This window comes from Schistocerca nitens, chromosome 4 (genome assembly GCF_023898315.1).
Source record: "Schistocerca nitens isolate TAMUIC-IGC-003100 chromosome 4, iqSchNite1.1, whole genome shotgun sequence".
In the NCBI taxonomy this organism is placed as follows: Eukaryota; Metazoa; Arthropoda; class Insecta; order Orthoptera; family Acrididae; genus Schistocerca; species Schistocerca nitens.
The window spans coordinates 384812974-384836302 of NC_064617.1; the positions used below are offsets into that span (position 1 = coordinate 384812974).

The following is a 23329-nucleotide window of genomic DNA, read 5'->3' on the forward strand; positions in this document are numbered from 1 at the left end:
GACACCCCTTGTATTGCGAGCATTGTTCACAATTTCATTTCCATTTGTCTTCTGTATACAGATTTAAGTATTCTTTCTCTATTCACATGATGGTCCAGACCTTCAGTCACCATTGGTCATCTAGGGAAAAAAAGCCAAACTAGTCAGATCTAGACAATCAGTCAATACTGCTGGTGTTCCAGAAAGAAATCAGTGGAGCCTCAGATTTTTCAAATGGCAGAGAAGAGTTTGACTATTCTGCTCATTTCTTTGATGAGTGCATGATCTAAAACATAAACAATTAAATTAATCAGTACACTGGTAGTGCAAGACAGTAGGGAAGAAACTGGCTGAAAAAGGGGTAAATATTTACAACAAAAATATATTTCATTCACACAAATTGACAAAATATTTGTACACTATTTTTCTGATAAAAGTTACACTTCCTACTAAAAAGGCCACAATTTGCTGCTCTGTCAGAAAGGAGAGTAGATGGTGGTGTAAAGACAACATGGGTTTCACGTCTCAGAGAACTTCCGTGATTACAAAACCAAACATACTCGCACTTAAACAACAACAAAAATATTCTCACTTTCAGATACATAGTTTTAAAGATTCCTGTACTGTTTTTAAGAATACAGACAAAATAATTATTGTACTGCTGGAGAGAGAGACAGAGAGAGAGCATGTAAAACTTTTCTCTTCACGAATAATTATATTGTCTATTTGAATTGTATATACTAAAATAAACTCACATTTATGTAATGCACTTACATTTCACTTTTACATGATGCAGTAACCATGTTTCTATCATATTTCTGTACTTTGCAAAGTCATTTAAAAACAACTAAGAATGATGCCCCTTCACAACCAAGTACCAAGTGAGAAGAGGTCAGTGTACAAAGGATTAATTAATTGAAATACCTTCCAAATATCACAGTAGTTTGGCATTCACAAACATTAATCACTCCTTTAGACACACGCATGTTACATATCTATTTCCTTAAATTAATACTGCCAGTAATCACATGATGATAAATGCAAATTACAGTCAATTATGAATGTGATAAAACTGAATAGTTCTGAAATGTGACACACACAAGAAAAATTATTCATTCACAAAAAATTCCCATTTCTGCTACCGTCGGTATCCTCCAGGAGGAGGAGGATTCTGGCTTTGGCTTAAAAATGCCAAGTGCCCCTTTGGGCACTTGTTTGCGTAATGTCCTTTACACCCACACTTGAAACATGTCACTTCCTCTAGAGGCTTCTGAGGCGGCTTTGGAGAATTGGCATCTTCATTTCCTTCTTTTCCAACATACATGAGATTTTTTGTCTGTAAAAAAAAAGTTAAACATGACAAACTAGCATCTGCAGATAGTCATGATCTAGAGATATTATTAAAGAATTAAGCGAGTATGAAAATGAAGAAGAAAAGGCGGAAGTGAAGAGAGTGCACATGCATGTGCACACCGACACACAGAATTTTCAGTTTTCATATCAAGTGTGTTACTATTTTCAAATTACACACAAATTGTACAATTTCAGCTAGGAGATTTTTAAAACTTCAGCAAGGACACAACAACAGCAGCAAACATAGTACAATTGCTTTAATGTTTGAGACTTACTACAAAAGTTGTGTGTGCCAACAAATGGCATTTCTTACTTTGATTAACTGCTAGATAATTGGTACTGCTGTTAATACATATAGGGGAGGGGGGGGGGGAAGAACTGCCGAGAGAAGGAATACAAACTAGCACAAAGACACAATAGGCAGAAAAATGCAGGTAGTGGCTTTGGACAGAGCAGGCAGGGATAAGGCAGGCAACAGAACATGGTTAGCTGAAGATGAAAAAGCAGTTTCCTTATTTTGATGATGAAACTGAAAGCAGACTAAGGAATCCAAAACATACATGATCATCTCCTCAAAAATACAATGTTTAACTCTAGCAGGTTGTGGTGAAAGTCATGACAGCTGACAAACCTTTACAGTATGTCTTAGGTGTAGAATTGAAATTCACTAATAGCAAGGATACTGGCCTGTCAGCAAATACATAATTTCTTTCTTCCATTTTATAAAGTGGAAATCCAAATGGGTATTATGTGGAAACTAAACAACATACTTCACAACTGACTCTGTGTAACATGTCATGCATCGACCTTCACGAGGCTGCTTGATATTTGATCATACTTGTTGTTATGGTCTTCAGTCCAAAGTCTGGTTTGATGCAGCTCCCTGTGCTACCCTATCCTATGCAAGTCTCACATCTAAAATAACTACTGCAACTTACATCCTTCTGTATCTGCTTACTGTATTCATCTCTTGGTCTCCCTCTATGGTTTTTAGTCTCACACTTCCTTCCAATACTAAACTGGTGGTCCCTTGATGTCTCCGAATGGGTCCTATCACGCAATCTCTTCTTCTATTCAAGTTACACCACAAATTTTCTCCCCAATTCTATTCACTATTTCCTCATTAGTTACGTGACCTAACCATCTAATCTTTAGTGTTCTTCTGTATCATCATACTCACATAGCTCTTAATACTCACTTAGTTAATAACTGATTCAATTTCTTACTTAGTTGTTTCTTGTAGCTGCATTTGGCATAATTGTTTTGAAACACACACTTTTAAAAGTGCTGTATTAACTTGCCAATTATTGAAAGAAAGTGGTTAATGGCATATTACTTATGTACCTCTCTGGTAGATCAGTACGAGTATCACACTCCCATGGAAGAGGTGTAATATGCTGATTATCTACTTTCTATCCTGGCATTGCTTTCACAAATCACAATATTGTTTTAACTTTGTTTAGGAAATGACCTATTCAGAAGATGTTATCTGCTGTTTTAAAATGCCTGATGACTTTCTCCAATATTTTTTTTAGTTTTGTCTGTGGTATAATTCCTTTGCTGGGCTGTAAGTACACTTTGTATTATGATAGAGCTCCCATTTTCTCCTAAATGATATTGTAATGCTATTAATTTACCAAACTGGTTGCTTATTAGTATTTTATTTACACTTGTAATTTATTAATGGGAAACAGTTATCAAAGAATGTGATGAAGCTTCTTAGAAATGTACACTCCTGGAATTGGAAAAAAGAACACATTGACACCGGTGTGTCAGACCCACCATACTTGCTCCGGACACTGCGAGAGGGCTGTACAAGCAATGATCACACGCACGGCACAGCGGACACACCAGGAACCGCGGTGTTGGCCGTCGAATGGCGCTAGCTGCGCAGCATTTGTGCACCGCCGCCGTCAGTGTCAGCCAGTTTGCCGTGGCATACGGAGCTCCATCGCAGTCTTTAACACTGGTAGCATGCCGCGACAGCGTGGACGTGAACCGTATGTGCAGTTGACGGACTTTGAGCGAGGGCGTATAGTGGGCATGCGGGAGGCCGGGTGGACGTACCGCCGAATTGCTCAACACGTGGGGCGTGAGGTCTCCACAGTACATCGATGTTGTCGCCAGTGGTCGGCGGAAGGTGCACGTGCCCGTCGACCTGGGACCGGACCGCAGCGACGCACGGATGCACGCCAAGACCGTAGGATCCTACGCAGTACCGTAGGGGACCGCACCGCCACTTCCCAGCAAATTAGGGACACTGTTGCTCCTGGGGTATCGGCGAGGACCATTCGCAACCGTCTCCATGAAGCTGGGCTACGGTCCCGCACACCGTTAGGTAGTCTTCCGCTCATGCCCCAACATAGTGCAGCCCGCCTCCAGTGGTGTCGCGACAGGCGTGAATGGAGGGACGAATGGAGACGTGTCGTCTTCAGCAATGAGAGTCGCTTCTGCCTTGGTGCCAATGATGGTCGTATGCGTGTTTGGCACCGTGCAGGTGAGCGCCACAATCAGGACTGCATACGACCGAGGCATTAGGGCCAACACCCGGCATCATGGTGTGGGGAGCGATCTCCTACACTGGCCGTACACCACTGGTGATCGTCGAGGGGACACTGAACAGTGCACGGTACATCCAAACCGTCATCGAACCCATCGTTCTACCATTCCTAGACCGGCAAGGGAACTTGCTGTTCCAACAGGACAATGCACGTCCGCATGTATCCCGTGCCACCCAACGTGCTCTAGAAGGTGTAAGTCAACTACCCTGGCCAGCAAGATCTCCGGATCTGTCCCCCATTGAGCATGTTTTGGACTGGATGAAGCGTCGTCTCACGCGGTCTGCACGTCCAGCACGAACGCTGGTCCAACTGAGGCGCCAGGTGGAAATGGCATGGCAAGCCGTTCCACAGGACTACATCCAGCATCTCTACGATCGTCTCCATGGGAGAATAGCAACCTGCATTGCTGCGAAAGGTGGATATACACTGTACTAGTGCCGACATTGTGCATGCTCTGTTGCCTGTGTCTACGTGCCTGTGGTTCTGTCAGTGTGATCATGTGATGTATCTGACCCCAGGAATGTGTCAATAAAGTTTCCCCTTCCTGGGACAATGAATTCACGGTGTTCTTATTTCAATTTCCGGGAGTGTATTATGTTTGCCATTACAGATATCTCTGTTGTAGACTTCTTGCCAACAACTTCCACCAGGATTCACTTTAAATATTTACATTATAAATGGACTCATATCTTTGAATATGTTTTTGCTACCTTGTAAACTGACATGGCCTATATATCAATGACTGTGTTTTATGACATGACTCAGTAAGTGTTTCACACACTGTGCCTTTAAACTAGAGAACAATATATGAGAATACTATAGAAAGTACAATTTCTACTTCAGGCTGTGGAATATAAGTACACCAATTAACACACTTTTACATGGACAATTAACTTAGAAGGTAATACTGAAATCACCAAACAAAATTAACTACCATCCTTAACAACTGAACAGGAAACAATCTCAAGTCTGGACTCATTGGTATTGTTAATATTTGCCACCATTTCTCATCAGATGCTACTTCAATCACACTTTATTATATAGTTAACAAAAATTCTGTATTTTGTAAATGAATTTTTATTTCTGTGTACCAAACACATTCCATCTATTCATGCTATGTATCATCAGTGTTACACATTTTTAATGTCCTGTTCATATACCCATGTGATCTATATACTAAATGCATATTTTTTCCAATAAATATGCTACACATAAACATTTCACTGCACATAACCATAGAATTTAAATATATATATTTAGAGGCTACATCTTATTTCATTTCTATGTGAGTAGTTCTTCTTCACAGGTGGTAGTTGATCACCATTTATGTAAAATGCTATGTTTGTTTAAAAGATATTAACCTATTAAAACACTGTTGAGAAATAATATGTGAGGGCTGAGAAGGTACATATATTACAGGGCTAGTTGCCTCTGATGGAGGTCTTTATTAACACTGCAGAGGATATCAGACAATGGAAACCCCAGGTTGGAATATCAACAATACCAGGAAAAAAACAGTCTGCTACTCAACATAAAGAAGACATGTTAAGTTGCAAACAGACATATGGAAAAAACTGTTACACATTTAGCTTTCGGCCAAAGCCTTCTTCAAAAAAGAAAATACATACACATTCATTTACACAAGCAAATACAACTCATACTCAACAGCGGCATTGCAGTCCGAGCTGCCCACCTGTCTGCAAAAAAAATGGTTCAAATGGTTCTGAGCACTATGGGACTCAACTGCTGAGGTCATAAGTCCCCTAGAACTTAGAACTACTTAAACCTAACTAACCTAAGGACAACACAAACATCCATGCCCGAGGCAGGATTCGAACCTGTGACCGTAGCGGTCGCGCGGTTCCAGACTGTAGCGCCAGAACCGCTCGGCCACCAGCGGCCGGCACCTGTCTGCAACTCAACATGTTATCTTTACAATAAGTAGCAAGCTTTCATTTTCACAATATTGTTGAAGACGATACTGCTTTTACATCGTGACAGTATCGAAATCAGACATTTCATTTCATACACTTGCAACATTACTTTAGAAAGGCTATTACATGCAGTATCCACAACAGTGCTGAAAGAATTATTGTTGTTGCCATCTGCAGTCTGAAGATGGGTTGATGCAGCCCTCCATGCTACTCTATCCTCTCCAAATAACTACTGCAACCTACATCTTCCAGACTCTGCTTGATCTCCTCCTACATTTTTACTTTTTTACTTCACCCAACCCCCTCTTCCCACACTTCCCTGCAATGCTAAAGTGGTGATCTCTTGCTATCCGAGAATATGTCTTATCAACTGATCCCTTCTTTTTGTCAAGTTGTGCCACAAATTTCTTGTCTCCCCAGTTCTACTACGAGAATATGTCTTATCAACTGATCCCTTCTTTTTGTCAAGTTGTGCCACAAATTTCTTGTCTCCCCAGTTCTACTAAGTACCACCTCATTAGTTATGTGATCTACTGATCTAATCTTCAACATTCTTCTGTAGCACCACATTTCACAAGCTTCTATTCTCTTTTTGTCTAAACTGTTTATCATCAATGTTTTACTTCCATACATGGCTACATTACAGACAAATACTTTCAGAAATGACTTCCTAACACATTAACAAATTTTTCTTGTTCAGAAACACTTTTCTTGCCATTCCCAGTCTGCATTTTATATCCCCTCTATTTCAGCCATCAACAGTTCTTTTGTTGTCCAACTGGTAAATCTCATCTATTACTTCAAGTGTCTCATTTCCTAATCCGATTCCCTTATCATCACCTGATTTAATCTGACTACATTCCATTATTCTTGTTTTGCTTTTGTTGACATTCATTTTATATCCTCCTCTTTAAGACACTGCCCATTCCTTTCAACTGCTCTTTTGTCTTTTGCTGTCTCTGACAGAATTACAGCAAAACTGGCAAACCTCTACGTTTTTATTTATTCTCCCTGAACTATTCCTATCAAAATTTTTCTTTAGTTTCCTTTACTGCTTGTCCAATGTACAGATTGACTCCATTCTCAACCATTGCTTCCCTTTATGCTACTCGACTCGTAACTGCCACCTGGTTTCTGTACACATTGTAAACGAGATTTTGCTACCTATATTTTACCCCTGCTACCTTCAGAATTTCAAAGAGAGTGTTCTGTCAACATTGTCAAAAGTCTATAAATGCTGTAAACGTATGTTTCCTTTTCCTTAACGTATCTTCTCAGATAAGTCAGAGTGTCAATCTTGCCTCTCATGTTTCTACATTTTTTCGGAATCCAAACTGATCTTCCCCAAGGTTAGCTTATAGAGTGGAAATTTATATGCAGCCTTTAATAAATGTGTTGATCAGTTTAAAGAGATGGGGCCTGGATAAACTGAAAGAACCAGAGACTGTGGAGAGTTTCAGAGAGAGCATTAGGGAACAATTGACAAGAACGGAGGAAAGAAATACAATAGAAAAAGAATGGGTAGCTTTGAGAGATGAAATAGTGAAGGCAGCAGAGGATCAAGTAGGTAAAAAGACGAGGGCTAGTATAAATCCTTGGGTAACAGAAGAGATATTGAATTTAATTGATCAAAGGAGGAAATATAAAAATGCAGTAAATGAAGCAGGCAAAAAGGAATACAAACGTCTCAAAAATGAGATTGACAGGAAGTGCAAAATGGCTAAGCAGGGATGCCATGAGGACAAATGTAAGGATGTAGAGGCATGTATCATGAGGAGTAAGATAGATACTGCCTACTGGAAAATTAAAGAGAGCTTTGGAGAAAGAGATCGAATTGTATGAATATCAAGAGCTCAGGCCGAAAACCAGTTCTAAGTAAAGAAGGGAAAGCAGAAAGGTTGCAGGAGTATATAGAGGGTCTATACAATGGCTATGTACTTGAGGGCAACATTATGGAAATGGAAGAGGATGTAGATGAAGATGGTTGGTTGGTTTAAAAAGGGGGAATGGACCAAACTACGAGGTCATCGGTCCCTGGTTCCTAATAAAACAATGCCACAAGTGTGAGAATAAAACAGACGAGACATATAACACAAAACACAAAGAAAGGATGACCACAAGAACGAAGGAAAGGCAATGAACACTAAAATGAACAAAAGATGACAAGCAAACAACAGAGAGGTGCAAGAAACAGTGAGAAGAGAGTAAAACAAGGAAGCAGATTACAGTGGTTGGCCGACCACGGAAATAAAAAGGAAAAGCCAGCCACTCTGCAATACATTAAAACCTCCACCCTAAAAGCACTAGGGTGGAGGACACAGAGAGACAAAGGACATGCGCTAAAATTCAGATCGAATGATAAAACCCACCCTCACAGATGAAATGTACAACCAAACCATCCAATGAGGCGCTGTCTGCTAAAATCAGTGATAGCGAGAGTCCAGCAACCGAAGACGAAGTTGCAGGGCAGCCAAAAGAGGACAGAGCTAAAGAATATGGACCACTGTCAAACCGCACACCACACCGATACTGAGGTGGGTCTTCAGGGTGCCAGAGGTATCCGTGGGTTGCCCAGCCATGGCCAATGCGGAGCTGGCAGAGAACCATGGAGTCCCTACGAGAGGCCCTCTTCGAGTACTTCCACACATTCGTGGACCCCTTAATGACTGGCAGTTTGTTGTGCGTACTGAAATTTTGCCATTCCATCTCCCAAAGCTGAAAAACTTTGGGGCGTAATAACAAACACAGGTCAGTTGCGGGGATGCCCATCTCCAGAAGTGGTTTCCATGTAGGATGTTTGGCCAGCCTGTCAGCAAGTTCATTTCCTGGGATTCCGACATGACCAGGGGTCCAGACGAACTTCATTGAACGACTGGACCGTTCCAGGGCATAGATGGACTCCTGGATGGATGCTGCCAAAGGATGAGGAGGACTGGTTGATAAGTTTTCAGGCTGCTCAAGGAGTCAGTACATAAAAGAAAAGACTCTCCTGGGCATGAACGGAGATACTGAAGTGCACAAAAAATGGCCACCAGCTCTGTAGTGAATACACTGCAGCCATCAGGTAAGGAATGCTGTTCAATGTGGCCACCGTGAATGTAGGCAAAGCCAACAAGACCATCAGCCATCGAGCCATCAGTGTAAACCACTTCAGAGCCCCGGAACACGTCAAGAATCGAGAGGAAGTGACAGCAGAGAGCCGCAGAGTTAACACAGTCCTTAGGGCCACGCAAAAGGTCCAGACGAAGCTGCGGCTCAGGTGTACACCATGGAGGTGTACATGAATGGACCTCGAGGAGAGGTGGTACAGGCAAGGACTCCAGTTCAGACAGAAGCGATCGCACGTGAACTGCAATCGTTAGCCCCAACCGGGGCTGCCGATGGGGGAGATGGAATGCCACAGGCGGGAAAAGGAGACAGTAATTCGGATGCTGAGGAGAACTACGAATGTGTGCTACGTAACTGGCGAGCAGTGCCACCCCACAAGGGGTAATGGGCGTTAAAATCTCCCAAAAGTAGGAAAGGTTTAGGGAATTGATCAATCAGTGCAGCTAATACATTCAGGGGTACTGCACCATCTGGAGGAAAATATACACTGCAGACAGTTATTTCCTGTGTCGTCCTTATTCTGACAGCCACAGCTTCAAGAGAGATTTGAAGGGGCACAGGTTCACTACAGACTGAACTTAGGACATAAACACAAACTCCACCTGACACTCAATTATAGTCACTAAAGGTTCCTGTAATGCCCCTTATAGCCGCGGAGGGCAGGGGTCCGCATTGCTGCGAACTAGGTTTCCTGGAGAGCAAAGCAGACAGCAGATATAAAGCTTAACAGTTGCCGTAGCTCAGCCAGGCGGTGGAAAACCTGCCTCAATTCCACTGGAGGATGACGTCATCTTGAGACTGGGAAGGCATGGAACATTCAATGAGGTAGTTTACACCTCCTGCTGCCACCGACTTATTGCCTGAGCAGTCTATAACCATTGTGTCTGAGGGTCTGGTGAGATCTAGGTCCTCAGTGGACGCCAAAATCTCCACCCCATCCTCAGACACACAGCTGGTAGGTTGCCGTGGTGTGGATGCCACCGCAATTTCCATGGTTTTAGGGGTTTTCTTTTTGGATTTCTCTCACTGCTCCTTGGGTTTCCCTGGCTGGGAGGACTTTGCTGGCTCAGTCTCCAGGACTGAAGATGATCGTGATGGCCTACGACCAGCTGCTTTTGGGCTCTTCACCTGCTGGAAGGTGTCATCTTTCCCAGTAGCATAAACCTGGGAAGGGAGTGACCCAAGGGACCCCTTCCTAGCGAGAGAAGCCGAAGAAGACTTACGTCCCCGATGGTTAGGGGACGTTGCCCCCTAAGTACGTGGTGCAGGAGCAACAGGGAGGGAAATGCCCCCCACCATAAAGGGGGCAGGTGTAGTCTTCCGGCTCTTGGGTTGGCAGAGCTGATGGTGCCAGAACTGTTGTAGCAGCGGCATAAGAGGAAGTCATTCGCACAGGATGGAGTTGTTCTTATTTCCTCTTAGGCTCAGTGTAGGTCAGTCAGCTCAGGATCTTGTACTCCATGATTTTCCTTTCTTTCTGGAGAATCCTGCAGTCTGGCGAGCAAGGCGAATGGTGCCCTCCAAAGTTGACACAGATGGGAGGCAGGGCACGTGGAGTATTGGGATGTGATGGGCGTCTGCAATCTCGACATGTGATGCTGGAAGTACAGTGGAGAGACATATGGCCGAACTTCCAGCACTTAAAGCACTGCATTGGGGGAGGGATATAGGGCTTTACATCACAGCGGTAGACCATCACCTTGACCTCGGGCAATGTATCACCCTCAAAGGCCAAGATGAAGGCACCGGTGGCAACTTGATAATCCCTCAGACCCTGGTGGATACACCGGACAAAATGTACACCTCGTTGCTCTAAATAGGTGCACAGCTCATCACCAGACTGCAAAAGAAGGTCCCTGTGAAACATGATACATTGTGGACAAGCCCTCCACCTCCCCAAACTTGTCCTCTAAATGCTCAACAAAAAACTGAGGTTTCATTGTCATGGAAGATTCCCCATCAGCCCTCAAACATACAAGAGACCAGGGCGAATAAGATCCCCTGTCATCCTTAACCTGACGTTCCTCCCATGGTGTGGCCAAGGAGGAAAACGATTTGGGGTGGTACTTCTGTGCGTTGAATTGAGCTTGTGAAAGCTTAGAGACTGCTGGTGTTCCACCACTAGCAAGAGATGATGGACTACACTTCATCACTTGTCATCCGGCAAGATGCCACCCACTCTGACCAGGTGCCCTCCCCACAGGTGCCACCCAGACGCAACAAAGGCCACCTGGCAGGACGGCCATTGCCAGGAGTCCCGATGCCCCAGGGGGATGGGTATCTACCCCTTGGCACATGTGAGGAGTTAACGGTGCAGGCATCAGCAGGGTACATGGCGGCCCCACCAAAACGGACTGGCTACCATGCTGGACATCAGGTGCAAAATTGGTCCATGGTCATTGTCGATGCAGGAAGCGACACTGCATAGTGCATGGTGGAAAACACACCCAGAAAGGTGTCCCCACCCAAGAGATGGAGAATGGGTGGGACTGCAATGCGTTGACGAGAAAGTGGGCTAAAGATCTCAATGCACGATGGACACAATGCACCATGTAAGGCACCCTTCCCCAACTGGCTCGACCTTCAGGAAAATTTTGAAGAATGGAGGTCAAACACTACAGGGGACCATCACATAAAGGCTGAAACGTGTGAAACTCCTTTTAGTCGCCTCTTACAACAGGCAGGAATACCTTGAGCCTATTCTAACCCCTGGACCCACACGCAGCAGATGAAGTTGAAAAGGGAGATATGATACTGCATGAAGAATTTGGCAGAGCACTCAAAGACCTAACTCAAAACACTGGGAGTAGACAACATTCTATTAGAACTACTGATAGCCTTGGGAGAGCCAGCCCTGGCAAAACTCTACCATCTGGTGAGCAAGATGTATGAGACAGGCGAAATACCCTCAGACTTCAAGAAAAATACAGTAATTCCAATACCAAAGAAAGCAGGTGATGACAGGTGTGAAAATTACTGAACTATCAGTTTAATAAGTCACAGTTGCAAAATACTAACACGAATTGTTTACAGACGAATGGAAAAAATACTAACGGAATTCTTTTCAGAGAAATGGAAAAACTGGTAGAAGCCGACCTAGAGGAAGATCAGTTTGGATTCCGTAGAAATGTTGGGACACGTGAGGCAATACTGACCCTATGACTTATCTTAGAAGATAGATTAAGGAAAGGCAAACCTACGTTCCTAGCATTTGTAGACTTAGAGAAAGCTTTTGACAATGTTGACTGGAATACTCTCTTTCAAATTCTGAAGGTGGCAGGGGTAAAATACAGGGAGCGAAAGGCTATTTACAATTTGTACAGAAACCAGATGGCAGTTATAAGAGTCGAGGGGCATGAAAGGGAAGCAGTGGTTGGGGAGGGAGTGAGACAGGATTGTAGCCTATCCCCAATGTTATTCAATCTGTATATTGGGCAAGCAGTAAAGGAAACAAAAGAAAAATTTGGAGTAGGAGAAGAAATAAAAACTTTGAGGTTTGCTGACGACACTGTAATTCTGTCAGAGACAGCAAAGGACCTGGAAGAACAGCTGAACGGAATGGACAATGTCTTTAAAGGAGGATATAAGATGAACATCAACAAATGCAAAACAAGGATAATGGAATGTAGTTGATTTAAATCAGGTGATGCTGAGGGAACTAGATTAGGAGATCAGTAGTAGTTCAGTTTTGCCATTTGGGGAGCAAAATAAACTGATGATGGTCGAAGCAGAGAGGACATAAAAAGCAGACTAGCTATGGCAAGGAAAGCGTTTCTGAAGAAGAGAAATTTGTGAACATCAAGTATAGATTTAAGTGTAAGGAAATTTATTCTGAAAGTATTTGTATGGAGTGTAGCCATGTATGGAAGTGAAATGTGGATGATAAATAGTTTAGACAAGAAGAGAATAGAAGCTTTTGAAATGTGGTGCTACAGAATGCTGAAGATTAGATGGGTAAATCATGTAACTAATGGGGAGGTACTGAATAGAATTTGGGAGAGGAGGAATTTGTGGTACAACTTGACTAGAAGAAGGGATCGGTTGGCAGGACATGTTCTGAGGCATCAAGGGATCACCAGTTTAGTATTGGAGGGCAAGGTGGAGGGTAAAAATCATAGAGGGGTTGGGTTGTTTGGGGAAGGAGACCAGACAGCGAGGTCATCGGATTAGGGAAGCACGGGGAAGGAAGTCAGCCGTGCCCTTCGAAAGGAACCATCCTGGCATTTGCCTAGAGCAACTTAGGGAAATCACGGAAAACCTAAATCAGGATGGCCGGACGCTGGATTGAACCGTCCAATGTCTAACCACTGCGCCACCTTGCTCGGTAAAAATTATAGAGGAAGACCAAGAGATGAATACACTAAGCAGATTCCGAAGGATGCAGGTTGCAGTAGTTACTTGGAGATGAAAAAGCTTGCACAGGATACAATAGCATGGAGAGCTGCATCAAACAGTCTCTGGACTGAAGACTACAACGACAACAGTCTTTCAGCATCAACCATCAATTTTCTTCAGTGAAAACAATCATCACTCAATAAATATAAAAGCCTGTAAAGTAAAAATAGCATGTAGACGAAATACCCTCAATTCCTCTTGTTTAGACTGCACATCCCGCATGTCAGGTGGCATTTTATTGCAAAACAATGCTTTATGTCCTGTTTCTCCACAGTAATGGCAAGTAATAATAACCTTCTTCCCATCTTTTTGTTGGACATCTGTTGCTGGAAGTTCAAATCGTGGACTGAAACAAAAACAGGAACAAAGAAAAAAACTGATGAGCTACCACAAAGTAAAACTACATGTCATAACCATCACTCTAATAAAACAACAATGTGTATTTAATATTTAATGAGTTTGCTTGTATATGTCCTTCCTTCACTTTTAAGAAGTAGAATGACATAGTAAGGAGCAATCAGTGTCAGATTACTGTCCTTGTCCCTGTCTCTCAAAATATGACCCAGGGGAACCTATAACTGTTCAGATTCCCTAATTTAAATTATCACATAATTGTAATCTTTGGAGAAAAATGTTACAGAAATAATTTTGAATCTTGCATCAATATTTTCATCAGTGGCACATTACAAGATGAATTTAGTTGCACTGGAGAAAGATGTGAAACAGTAGAATTTCATCAAACAAACTAGTGAATTCTTGTCACCCAAAAATGATGCATAGGTACGAGAAATATCTTAAAATTATGCATCTAAAACACATAGCGACACTTCCACTGCTCTGTTAAATTTGTTCCTGTTGACTCTCAAAACATTGGTAATCCTGTAATATTCTTGTGTGTGCATGGCTGTGTGTTGCCTAATCCTTAGAGCAGAAATATTACACATACAAGGCACTGATAATCTGTCACCTACATTTTTAGTTTTAATGCTAAACATATTCACACTCCAGTGTGCATTAGTGTTTCCTTGAGCAATATAAGTGTGTTCCATGCTTCACTACAGCAAACTCCGGGCTCCTACAAGATATTATCCAACATCACTGATGGCTTTTACTCACTTTTTTATGCAAGGGTACTGTTACTACTGAGTGAGAGGGATGATTAAAATACGACATATACCAATAGTGTGTACAACATAGACCAATAGTGTGTAACCAAATGTGGGAATGAATGAAAGGGGGTTTCGAGTAAAGTTTTATTCGCTGTTGATGGTCAGTAAGCATCAGACTGCAAACTGATTTGGAACTTTCTGGAAGATTAAAACTGTTTGCCAGACTGGTACACAAACCACGGACCTCTCTATTGTTGTCAAGTGCTTTACTGATTGAGCTCTCCCACACAGTATGTGGGACAGCTTATGTGAAGTTTGGAAGGTAGGGGAGAGATACTGTGGAAGTGAAGTTGTGAAAGCAAGGCCAAAGTCATGCTTGGATAGCTCAAGCAGTACAGAATTTGACCATAAAGGCAAAGGTCCCAGCTATGAATCTCAGTCTGGCATAGAGTTTTAATCCACCAGGAAGTTTCAAAATGAAAAGTAGTGATGATTCTTGTGTGTTAGAGTTGGGTCAAGTTTTTTCAACTCAAATGTCAAAGATCACATATAAAGATAACAAAATGTGGAAGAGAGTTATTTCGAATAATTGATTATCATTTAAATCTTCTGGCAAGTTATATAGGGTATTAATGGCAAGAAAACAGTCAAGCTGCAGACACCAGCACAATGGAATCATATTAATAGGTGTGTGTTTATTGGTTCCCCCAAAGGGAAAGCTTAACAATTAGTTCAACCTATGTGTTGACTGCTCAACATTACAAACGACACTGATGTGCCAAAAGTCATGGGATACCTTCTGATATTGTGTCGGACTTCCTTTTGCCCAGGATAGTGTAGCAACTCAACATGGCATGGACTCAACAATTCACTGGAAGTCACCTGCATAAATACTGAGCCATGCTGCCTTTAAAGCCATCCATAATTGCGGAAGTGTTGCTGGTGGGTGGCTAAATGATTTGCTCAAATTGTCCAGAACATTATTCAAACCAATTGTGAACAATTGTGACCTGCTGACATGGCACGATATCCATAAAAATTCCATCCCTGTTTGGAAACATGACATCCGTGAATGGCTGCCAAAGGTCTCCAAGTAGCTGATCATAACCATTTCCAGAAAATGATTGATTCCCGTGGACCACAGCCACTGATATGGTCTTGAGCCCAGGAGAGATGCTACCGGCAATGTCATGCTGTTAAAGGCACTCGTGGCAGCTATCTGCTGCCGCAGCCCATTAATGCCAAATTTAGCTGCACTGTCCAAACACATACTTTCGTTGTATATCCCCTTGACACTGTGGATGTCAGAATATTGAATTCCCTTACGATTCCCGAAATGGAGTGTCCCATGCATCTAGCTCCAACTACCATTCTGCATTCAAAGTCTGTTAATTCCTGTCATGTGGCCATAATCACATTTTAAACCTTTTCACATGAATCACTCAAAAACAAATGACACACTGCCAGTGCAGTCACTATTTATACTTCGTGTACATGATACTACCACCATTTGCATGTGTGTACATCACTATCTCAAGATTTTTGTCACCTCAGTGTAGACAGCGAAGGGTTACCTTTAAAACTCAGCTGTGTGTCAGGATGGAAAGAAGTGACTTTTTCAAATAGTGCAACTGATATTAATGTTGAATCCTTTGTTTTTGGTACTGCCAGGCTGATTGGTAACTGTTCTGATGAAATTTCATCCTCAGAGATTTGGTTAGGGGCAGAAGGGAGACAAAAACAGTAGAAAATGATTAACATCAGTGTCAAATCCATAATATTCATGGTTGGTGGTCAGAATGGAGATAGTCCTGATGGAAATTGATCCATAGGAGTGGGTGTGGGCAGGGGGTGACATGTAAAGAAAGAAGATGCATGGAAAAATTTCAACTTAACTTTGTGCACATATCGCTCACTACTTGGAAAAAACCTTGGGGGTAAGACATGTATGACATCCCCCCCCCCCCTCCCTCCCTCTCTCTCTCTCTCTCTCTCTCTCTCTCTCTCTCTCTCTCTCTCTCTCTGTGTGTGTGTGTGTGTGTGTGTGTGTGTGTGTGTGTGTGTGTGTGTGTGTGTGTGTGTGTCAGGGTTGGTGGTGATGATATGGAAAAAAAGTGGAAGATGAAAATTTTGAATCCATATGTCTTAAGGGCTCACCCTACAGGTGGGGTAACAGTGAGAATGGGTGACATGAAAACAGGTAACAGGATAAAGCAGGGAAATCAGCTAGAGAAAGACAAATAAAAAGTTATTTCTTTCTGTCTTTGGTAAATGTAGGATCCATTTGAAGAACTCCATGCTGGCACTAAACATAGCTTCACTGCCCCATGTCTATTGTCAGGCACCTCACTCCACTGGTATTTCGATGTTAATTTACTGGTGTTAGGCTTTATGGTATAGCCTTATCTGTTAGGAGTCTTTGTAAATTTTTATTAGTAGCAAACTGCTCTCTGCATATTTGACAATATAATTACAAGCACAGTAGCAAAGATGAAATTAGAGTGATTTCTCTTATTTCCTCGAATTTATGCCTTCCAATTATGAAAAAACTTACAGATAGTAAATAATCACAATTAAGTTTGTTTAAGTAATACTAAACATCTAGTAGCTTCTAGGTGAGCGTGCTGGGCGCATAAAATATGCAATGAGATTGCTGAGTAAAATGGATCTTAATTAAAACACAGTCCCACAAAATGTTCTTTTTAAAAGTAAATAGTAATTATAATATTTCACAAGTTGGATTAGTGCATCCATACCATGAGAAGTTTTAAGGACTTTTTTGATTAAGTTACAATACAAAATTACTTAATATAACTTTTTTATAAACTGACAACAAGGCTTTAGTTTTACATCAATTCTGCTGAATTTGTAATCCATTGGCTGTTGCTGCAAAAGGAGTACTGCACTCATGTCTCTTAAAACTGTATGTAAAACACATTCTGTTAAAATGTGGTGCACAGATATCTGTGCACTACAAGCACTGTATATTGGTGGGTCCCCTCATCAGAGGAGGAATACATGTGTCAGATGACAGTTCTCTATCTTGAGGTGCATTAAAAGTATTTCCTTCTGCCTCAGTGCCCAGGAGGAGAAATGCAATGACTGTGTTTTTTCTTTCACCAACTGAAGCTTCTTGTTTCGCAACACTAACCACTCCCCTCATAGAAGGATGATACTGTGCCTCAAAAGCAAGGTACAGTAGCAACACTTTATGAAATGGATTTTCCAATCAAGGATCCTTAGCTGCTACACTATCCTGCATTCTCATGTTCCTGAGACCAAGCTAAATGACACCACCTCGCCCTGCCTGTACAAGTGGAACTGACATGGTAGATCATCTGAATATATCTTCCTGCTGTGTACATGTGATGGACAGCCTATTAAAGGGCACATAGTGAGTCAGTGTAGATGAGAAATTTTGTAGCATGATTACATCAATTCTGCTCCAGCACCCTCAATATCACATATATACCGGGAATCTCTTACGTAAGCAAAACTTGAAAGCATATCCTGAAAATAATACAGCACAGCCATTGGAATCCCCTTGCTTCGACCCACCAGCATAAACTACAACACAGAAGCAATATTTAGAAAAAAAATCTGTAAAAACAATTAAAAAATACAGAATGGGGTACAACCCTTTTTGGACACTGGTAATTCTACAATCATCTTGGGTCTGCTTATTAACGAGAGCAGCAAAGGACTCTTACCTTGATTAAGCACAGAAATATGGTTCGCATTAAGGACCACTAGATCTTGATTCATGCAAACCCTGAATGGCCTCCTTGCTAGCAGTTTACTTCTGAATAGTTACTCCACTGGAGGATGAGCAATGGTATGGAATGTTGGTGACTGTTGGATCAAAAGTAGGCTGCACTGCTATGAGTGACAGCTGCACTTGTCTGATCCCTGATGCATTCAGTTCAGAGCAGAAACATTCAATCATTTTGGCACTGTCAAATCATTATTGTTGACTGTGCTCTGTTATAGCCTGTCGTCACCATTATTATTGTTCCGATACTGCTTTTTATTCAACACCTATAAGTAGCTTTGAGCTGTATATCCATATTTATGAATCTGTGTTTACTTAATAGGGAAATTTGTGTCTGGATCAAAATGCCGGAATGCTCTGTAGTGTAAGAATGGAAGAAATCATGACTGAGTAAAAAGTGATCAATATAAATTCAATGTGTATTTGCAGGGATGACTCATATTCTGAAACTATTACTTGAAGACATTCAAAGAAAATTAAAAAATAGTGACAAATATTTCTCACAGGGGTCAAAATCCTCCAACAGGTGGCAGTATATGCTTTAAGCATATACTGAGTCACTAAACAACTAAAATTGAACTTTATATGTTTCCTGTTCACTTCATCTCAGAATTTAGAATTTACCAAAAGAGAATGATCAGTGATGGGGCAAAGCAACAGGCAAGAAAAGACTGACATTCAATACATTGAAATAAGAAAGTAATTGTTCATTTATTGAAATATAAGTTTATAATGTAGCACCCAGATGGAAACCCAGTTCTAAGCAAAGAGGGGAAGGCAGAAAGGTGGAAGGAGTATGTAGAGGGTCTATAAAAGGGGGATGTACTTGAGGATAATATTATGGAAATGGAAGAGGATGTAGATGACGATAAAATGGGAGATATGATACTGCATAAAGAGTTTGACAGAGCACTGAAAGACCTAAGTCGAAGCAAGGCCCCCGGGAGTAGACAACATTCCATTAGAACTACTGACAGTCTTGGGAGAGCCATTCATCACAAAACTCTACCATCTGGTGAGCAAGATCTATGAGACATGCGAAATACCCTCAGACTTCAAGAAGAATATAATAATTCCAATCCCAAAGAAAGCAGGTGTTGACAGGTGCGAAAATTACTGAACTATCAGTTTAATAAGTCATGGCTGCAAAATACTAACGCGAATTCTTTACAGATGAATGGAAAAACTGGTAGAAGCCGACCTCAGGGAAGATCAGTTTGGATTCTGTAGAAATATTGGAATACGTGAGACAATACTGACCCTATGACTTATGTTAGAAGATAGATTAAGGAAAGGCAAACCTACATTTCTAGCATTTGTAGACTTAGAGAAAGCTTTTGACACTTGACTGGAATACTCTCTTTCAAATTCTATAGGTGGCAGGGTAAAATACAGGGAGCGAAAGGCTATTTACAATTTGTACAGAAACCAGATGGCAGTTGTAAGAGTCGAGGGGCATGAAAGAGAAGCAGTGGTTGGGAAGGGAGTGAGACAGGGTTGTAGCATATCCCCGATATTATTCGATCTATACATTGAGCAAGCAGTAAAGGAAACAAAAGAAAAATTTGGAGTGGGAATTAAAATCCATGGAGAAGAAGCTGTATCAAACCAGTCTCTGGACTGAAGACCACAACAACAATGTAGCACCAGTTACTAACCTTTTAAGAAAAACCAAAATTTCACACTTAATGTCAGCAGTATGAAAAATTTTTAGAACTACACTTTTTATTCACGTCTCCTTGAAAAAATATATGTTATTTGTCTCCAAAATGGCTGAAAAAATATGTAAGTGAAATCACTGAAATGTGGAGACTTACTGAAAACATTCATATAACAATATAACTGACATAATTTTCAGAGACTTGTCAGTCAGATGTCTCCATTAAGCGAAAACACTCATATCCGGAGAGTGACAAACAAATTTCATACAGCTGACATGGCCACAGAGATTTGTTTCGTTCGACTGAAAAAGCCAGTTTAAAAAAAAACTAGCCATTCAGTTGTCCAATAAGTACTGCCTAATGGACCACAAAAACTATTCGGAGTGATTTTTTGAGAATGTCAGGATGCAATGCTGTGTCCAAGACCTGTCAGGGAAACTAAGTGTCCATCCAGACATAGTCTCACTTGCCTGGGTAAGCCCTATACAACTGTGGCACAGCAGGTTCCCCAAATGTTACCTGGGAGCAAATGTTCTGTCTCAACTGCCATTCACCTCATTGGCAATTAACACATCCTAAAGGTTGAGATTTATTTTTTTATATTAGTTCCTAGAGTCCTCGATATCTAGGTGGTTAAGTCATGGTCCCCATTTCGTGTGAGACACAATTATCCACTGCAGCACCACATCATGATCACTGAAGCATGCACACAGCTTATGCTTACATAGGACAGCTGGCATTGACTAGCCCCCAGCTCATGAAACCATGGTTTGCCAAACACATGCCAGTCAAAAAAGACTGAACTGTCCGAGTTGCTCGCTATTTGGCACAAGCTGAGAGGCATGTGTAGCCAGCTGAATGCCACATATGCAGTGACAATTACCTCTTCTTATATCCTAACTGGAGGCAGTAGCACTCTAAAAGAGATGGCTAGTGATATCAACACACCAGTTGACAACACGTGGACATGACAAATGGAAGTTCCAGCTGATTGGCATATGGCACAAGCATCAGGCATAACTCCAAGCAAGAGGACTACTTGTGCCTCATCGGGCTGCTTCTAACTGGCTGCACAAGCTAGGTAGTCCTCACCTAATAAGGTGCTGTTCTGTCTCTTCTGCTTCCTTTAGTGAGGCCGGCCGAAGTGGCCGTGCGGTTAAAGGCGCTGCAGTCTGGAACTGCAAGACCGCTACGGTCGCAGGTTCGAATCCTGCCTCGGGCATGGATGTTTGTGATGTCATTAGGTTAGTTAGGTTTAACTAGTTTTAAGTTCTAGGGGACTAATGACCTCAGCAGTTGAGTCCCATAGTGCTCAGAGCCATTTGAACCTTTAGTGAGAATGTGAAGGTAAATGACTTCTTGAATTAGAGAACAATACAATATACCATGCAAACTGAATAAATAAATATACAAAAAGGAAGGCTGCACCATTTTACATTCCACATGAAACGTTGGAACTGTTTCATATACATTGGCTACAAGGAGTAAGAGGGTCTCATTTGAAAGACTGCCACCAACAATCTGAAACTCCGCTTAGTCTCAGAGAATAGTTCAAAATGTAATGGAGCAATAAAGCCCCAAACACAAGTCTTGTGCAGGAGCAAAGAGTTCACATGGCCTGTTCGTAGACTTCATTTTTGTTTCAGATAGGGGTGCAAGAGAAATATGAGGACAACTGGTATCATTTATAGTCAATGGGCATGTATTGTAACCACTTAAGTACATGTTACCTAGCTATTTAAATAGAAAGGTGTTGTGTACATAGAGTCCAAAGGAAAGAAAGAGAACAGCTCAAGTCCGAGTGACTTTAAACTTTTTCTCTACAGTGCATGAGGTGGGTGACCCACTAGCATTTCCAATAAACATAAAAAATTACTCACGTGTTCTACACCATTATACTTCAAAATGATTGATGCCTACCTCCATAGCTCAGATCAGTTTTACTTGATAGCAATCACAAAGTGACACATAATCATTAAAAATGCAACTAAAATTGCAAGCCACATTTCTTCATATCAACAAGTTGAATGAAACATCAAAAACTGATAAAGACATGGCTAAAGCAAGAGTGAGTAGTGCCATGGGTTGTGGTAGAAATTTCAAGCTATGAAAACATTTAGGAATGTGCTATAGATTAGCCTGCCACCAAAAACAAGATTTTCTGCCACCACAAACAAGATTGCAGGGGAAGGGTATATAACTGTCACATTTACATCAACAATGGCACCCTTTTTTTCTTGGGGCAGAGTAGCAAGAAATTATCAATAGTAGCAGCAGAGGAATGTTACAATATTTACACAAGTCATTCTGATGCACAATTGCTGCGAGGTAGACACACTGAGTTCAGGATAATTACTTGCGCTCACCTTGTTTATACAACTAAAACAACGCAAAGCACATTTATAAATTGTTCACAATATCAAAACGAACTTAATCTGTTCCTAAGCAACAAATATACTCACTGCATAAATTTGCATTCTGGTCCGTCAAGACAGAGCCCTGCTAAGTAGTTCATACACAAGACTCTTCTTACGTGTCTATGCCGACAATTTGGGCCATGTCTACAAAATCCTCTGTCATACCATGGGCAGTCTTTAATTTTACTTTCTGGATCAATATGTAAAAATGGGCACTCTTTGTTGTGACAGGCATCTGCAAATCAAAGAGTAGATAATGATGTATAATGCACTCGCATATAGCTCTGAAACGTAAATAAATAAAAAATACTCCTTGAACTTACTAAATCTTGAATAAAAATAACATTCCGGCATTTTACTCATGTCATATTCGTGCAAAAATTCACACTGGTCTCCTTTTTTGCACAGCCCACGAAGCCAATGTTTACAGACAATTGTTCTGTCACCGCGAACATGTCGAAAAGGGCAGGCAGGACCTTTAGCACAATTTCCTTTTGGGTAAAATTCGCAGACAGCAGCAATAGATTCTGCAAAAGAAGAAGAAACAAGTTATAGAATGAACTCGGGCCTGTCACTTCATAGTCCAACATTATACATACTGTCCATTCCCGCAAACGGTAATGGGAGAGCTCCATATTGCTCCTCCAAGGCAATTTCAATGTCAAACTTTACGTTGTCCACACTAGCAACAATAAACTCCATAACGCAAGTTATTCACACAACACTCAAAATAAACAACACAAAGCATTTCAAATAAGATATTACATTTACCAATGAAACTCTGGAAAGAACAAAGATCACACAGAGTTTCAATCTCGTCGATGTATCGCCACTCGAATGAACTATTTTCAAACAAACTAGGAGTAAAAGCTTTTGCCTTTAGCAACACCAATAACCGTAGATTTTGTATATGCGTTACATAGTTATCTTAACAATTTTTATTTCGTATATGGAATAAAATTAGTTTTTGATATTTATTGATCATCCATTTAACCATATTCAATAACATAGCACTCGTCATATGTCGATACAAAATAACT

The 23329-nt window shown here is 41.3% G+C and overlaps 1 protein-coding gene across 1 annotated transcript; it reads right to left on the reverse strand.

Moving 5' to 3' along the window:
• Nucleotides 1-345: 345 nt before the first annotated feature.
• On the reverse strand, nucleotides 346-23026 carry LOC126251582 (cleavage and polyadenylation specificity factor subunit 4). The gene is made up of 5 exons (XM_049952113.1): nucleotides 22889-23026; nucleotides 22613-22816; nucleotides 22335-22524; nucleotides 13517-13676; nucleotides 346-1315 (listed from the first exon to the last, which is right to left on the reverse strand). Exons 1-5 carry the CDS (start codon nucleotides 22989-22991, stop codon nucleotides 1118-1120), a joined length of 855 nt encoding a protein of 284 aa, XP_049808070.1. The 5' UTR covers nucleotides 22992-23026; the 3' UTR covers nucleotides 346-1117.
• Nucleotides 23027-23329: the final 303 nt, after the last annotated feature.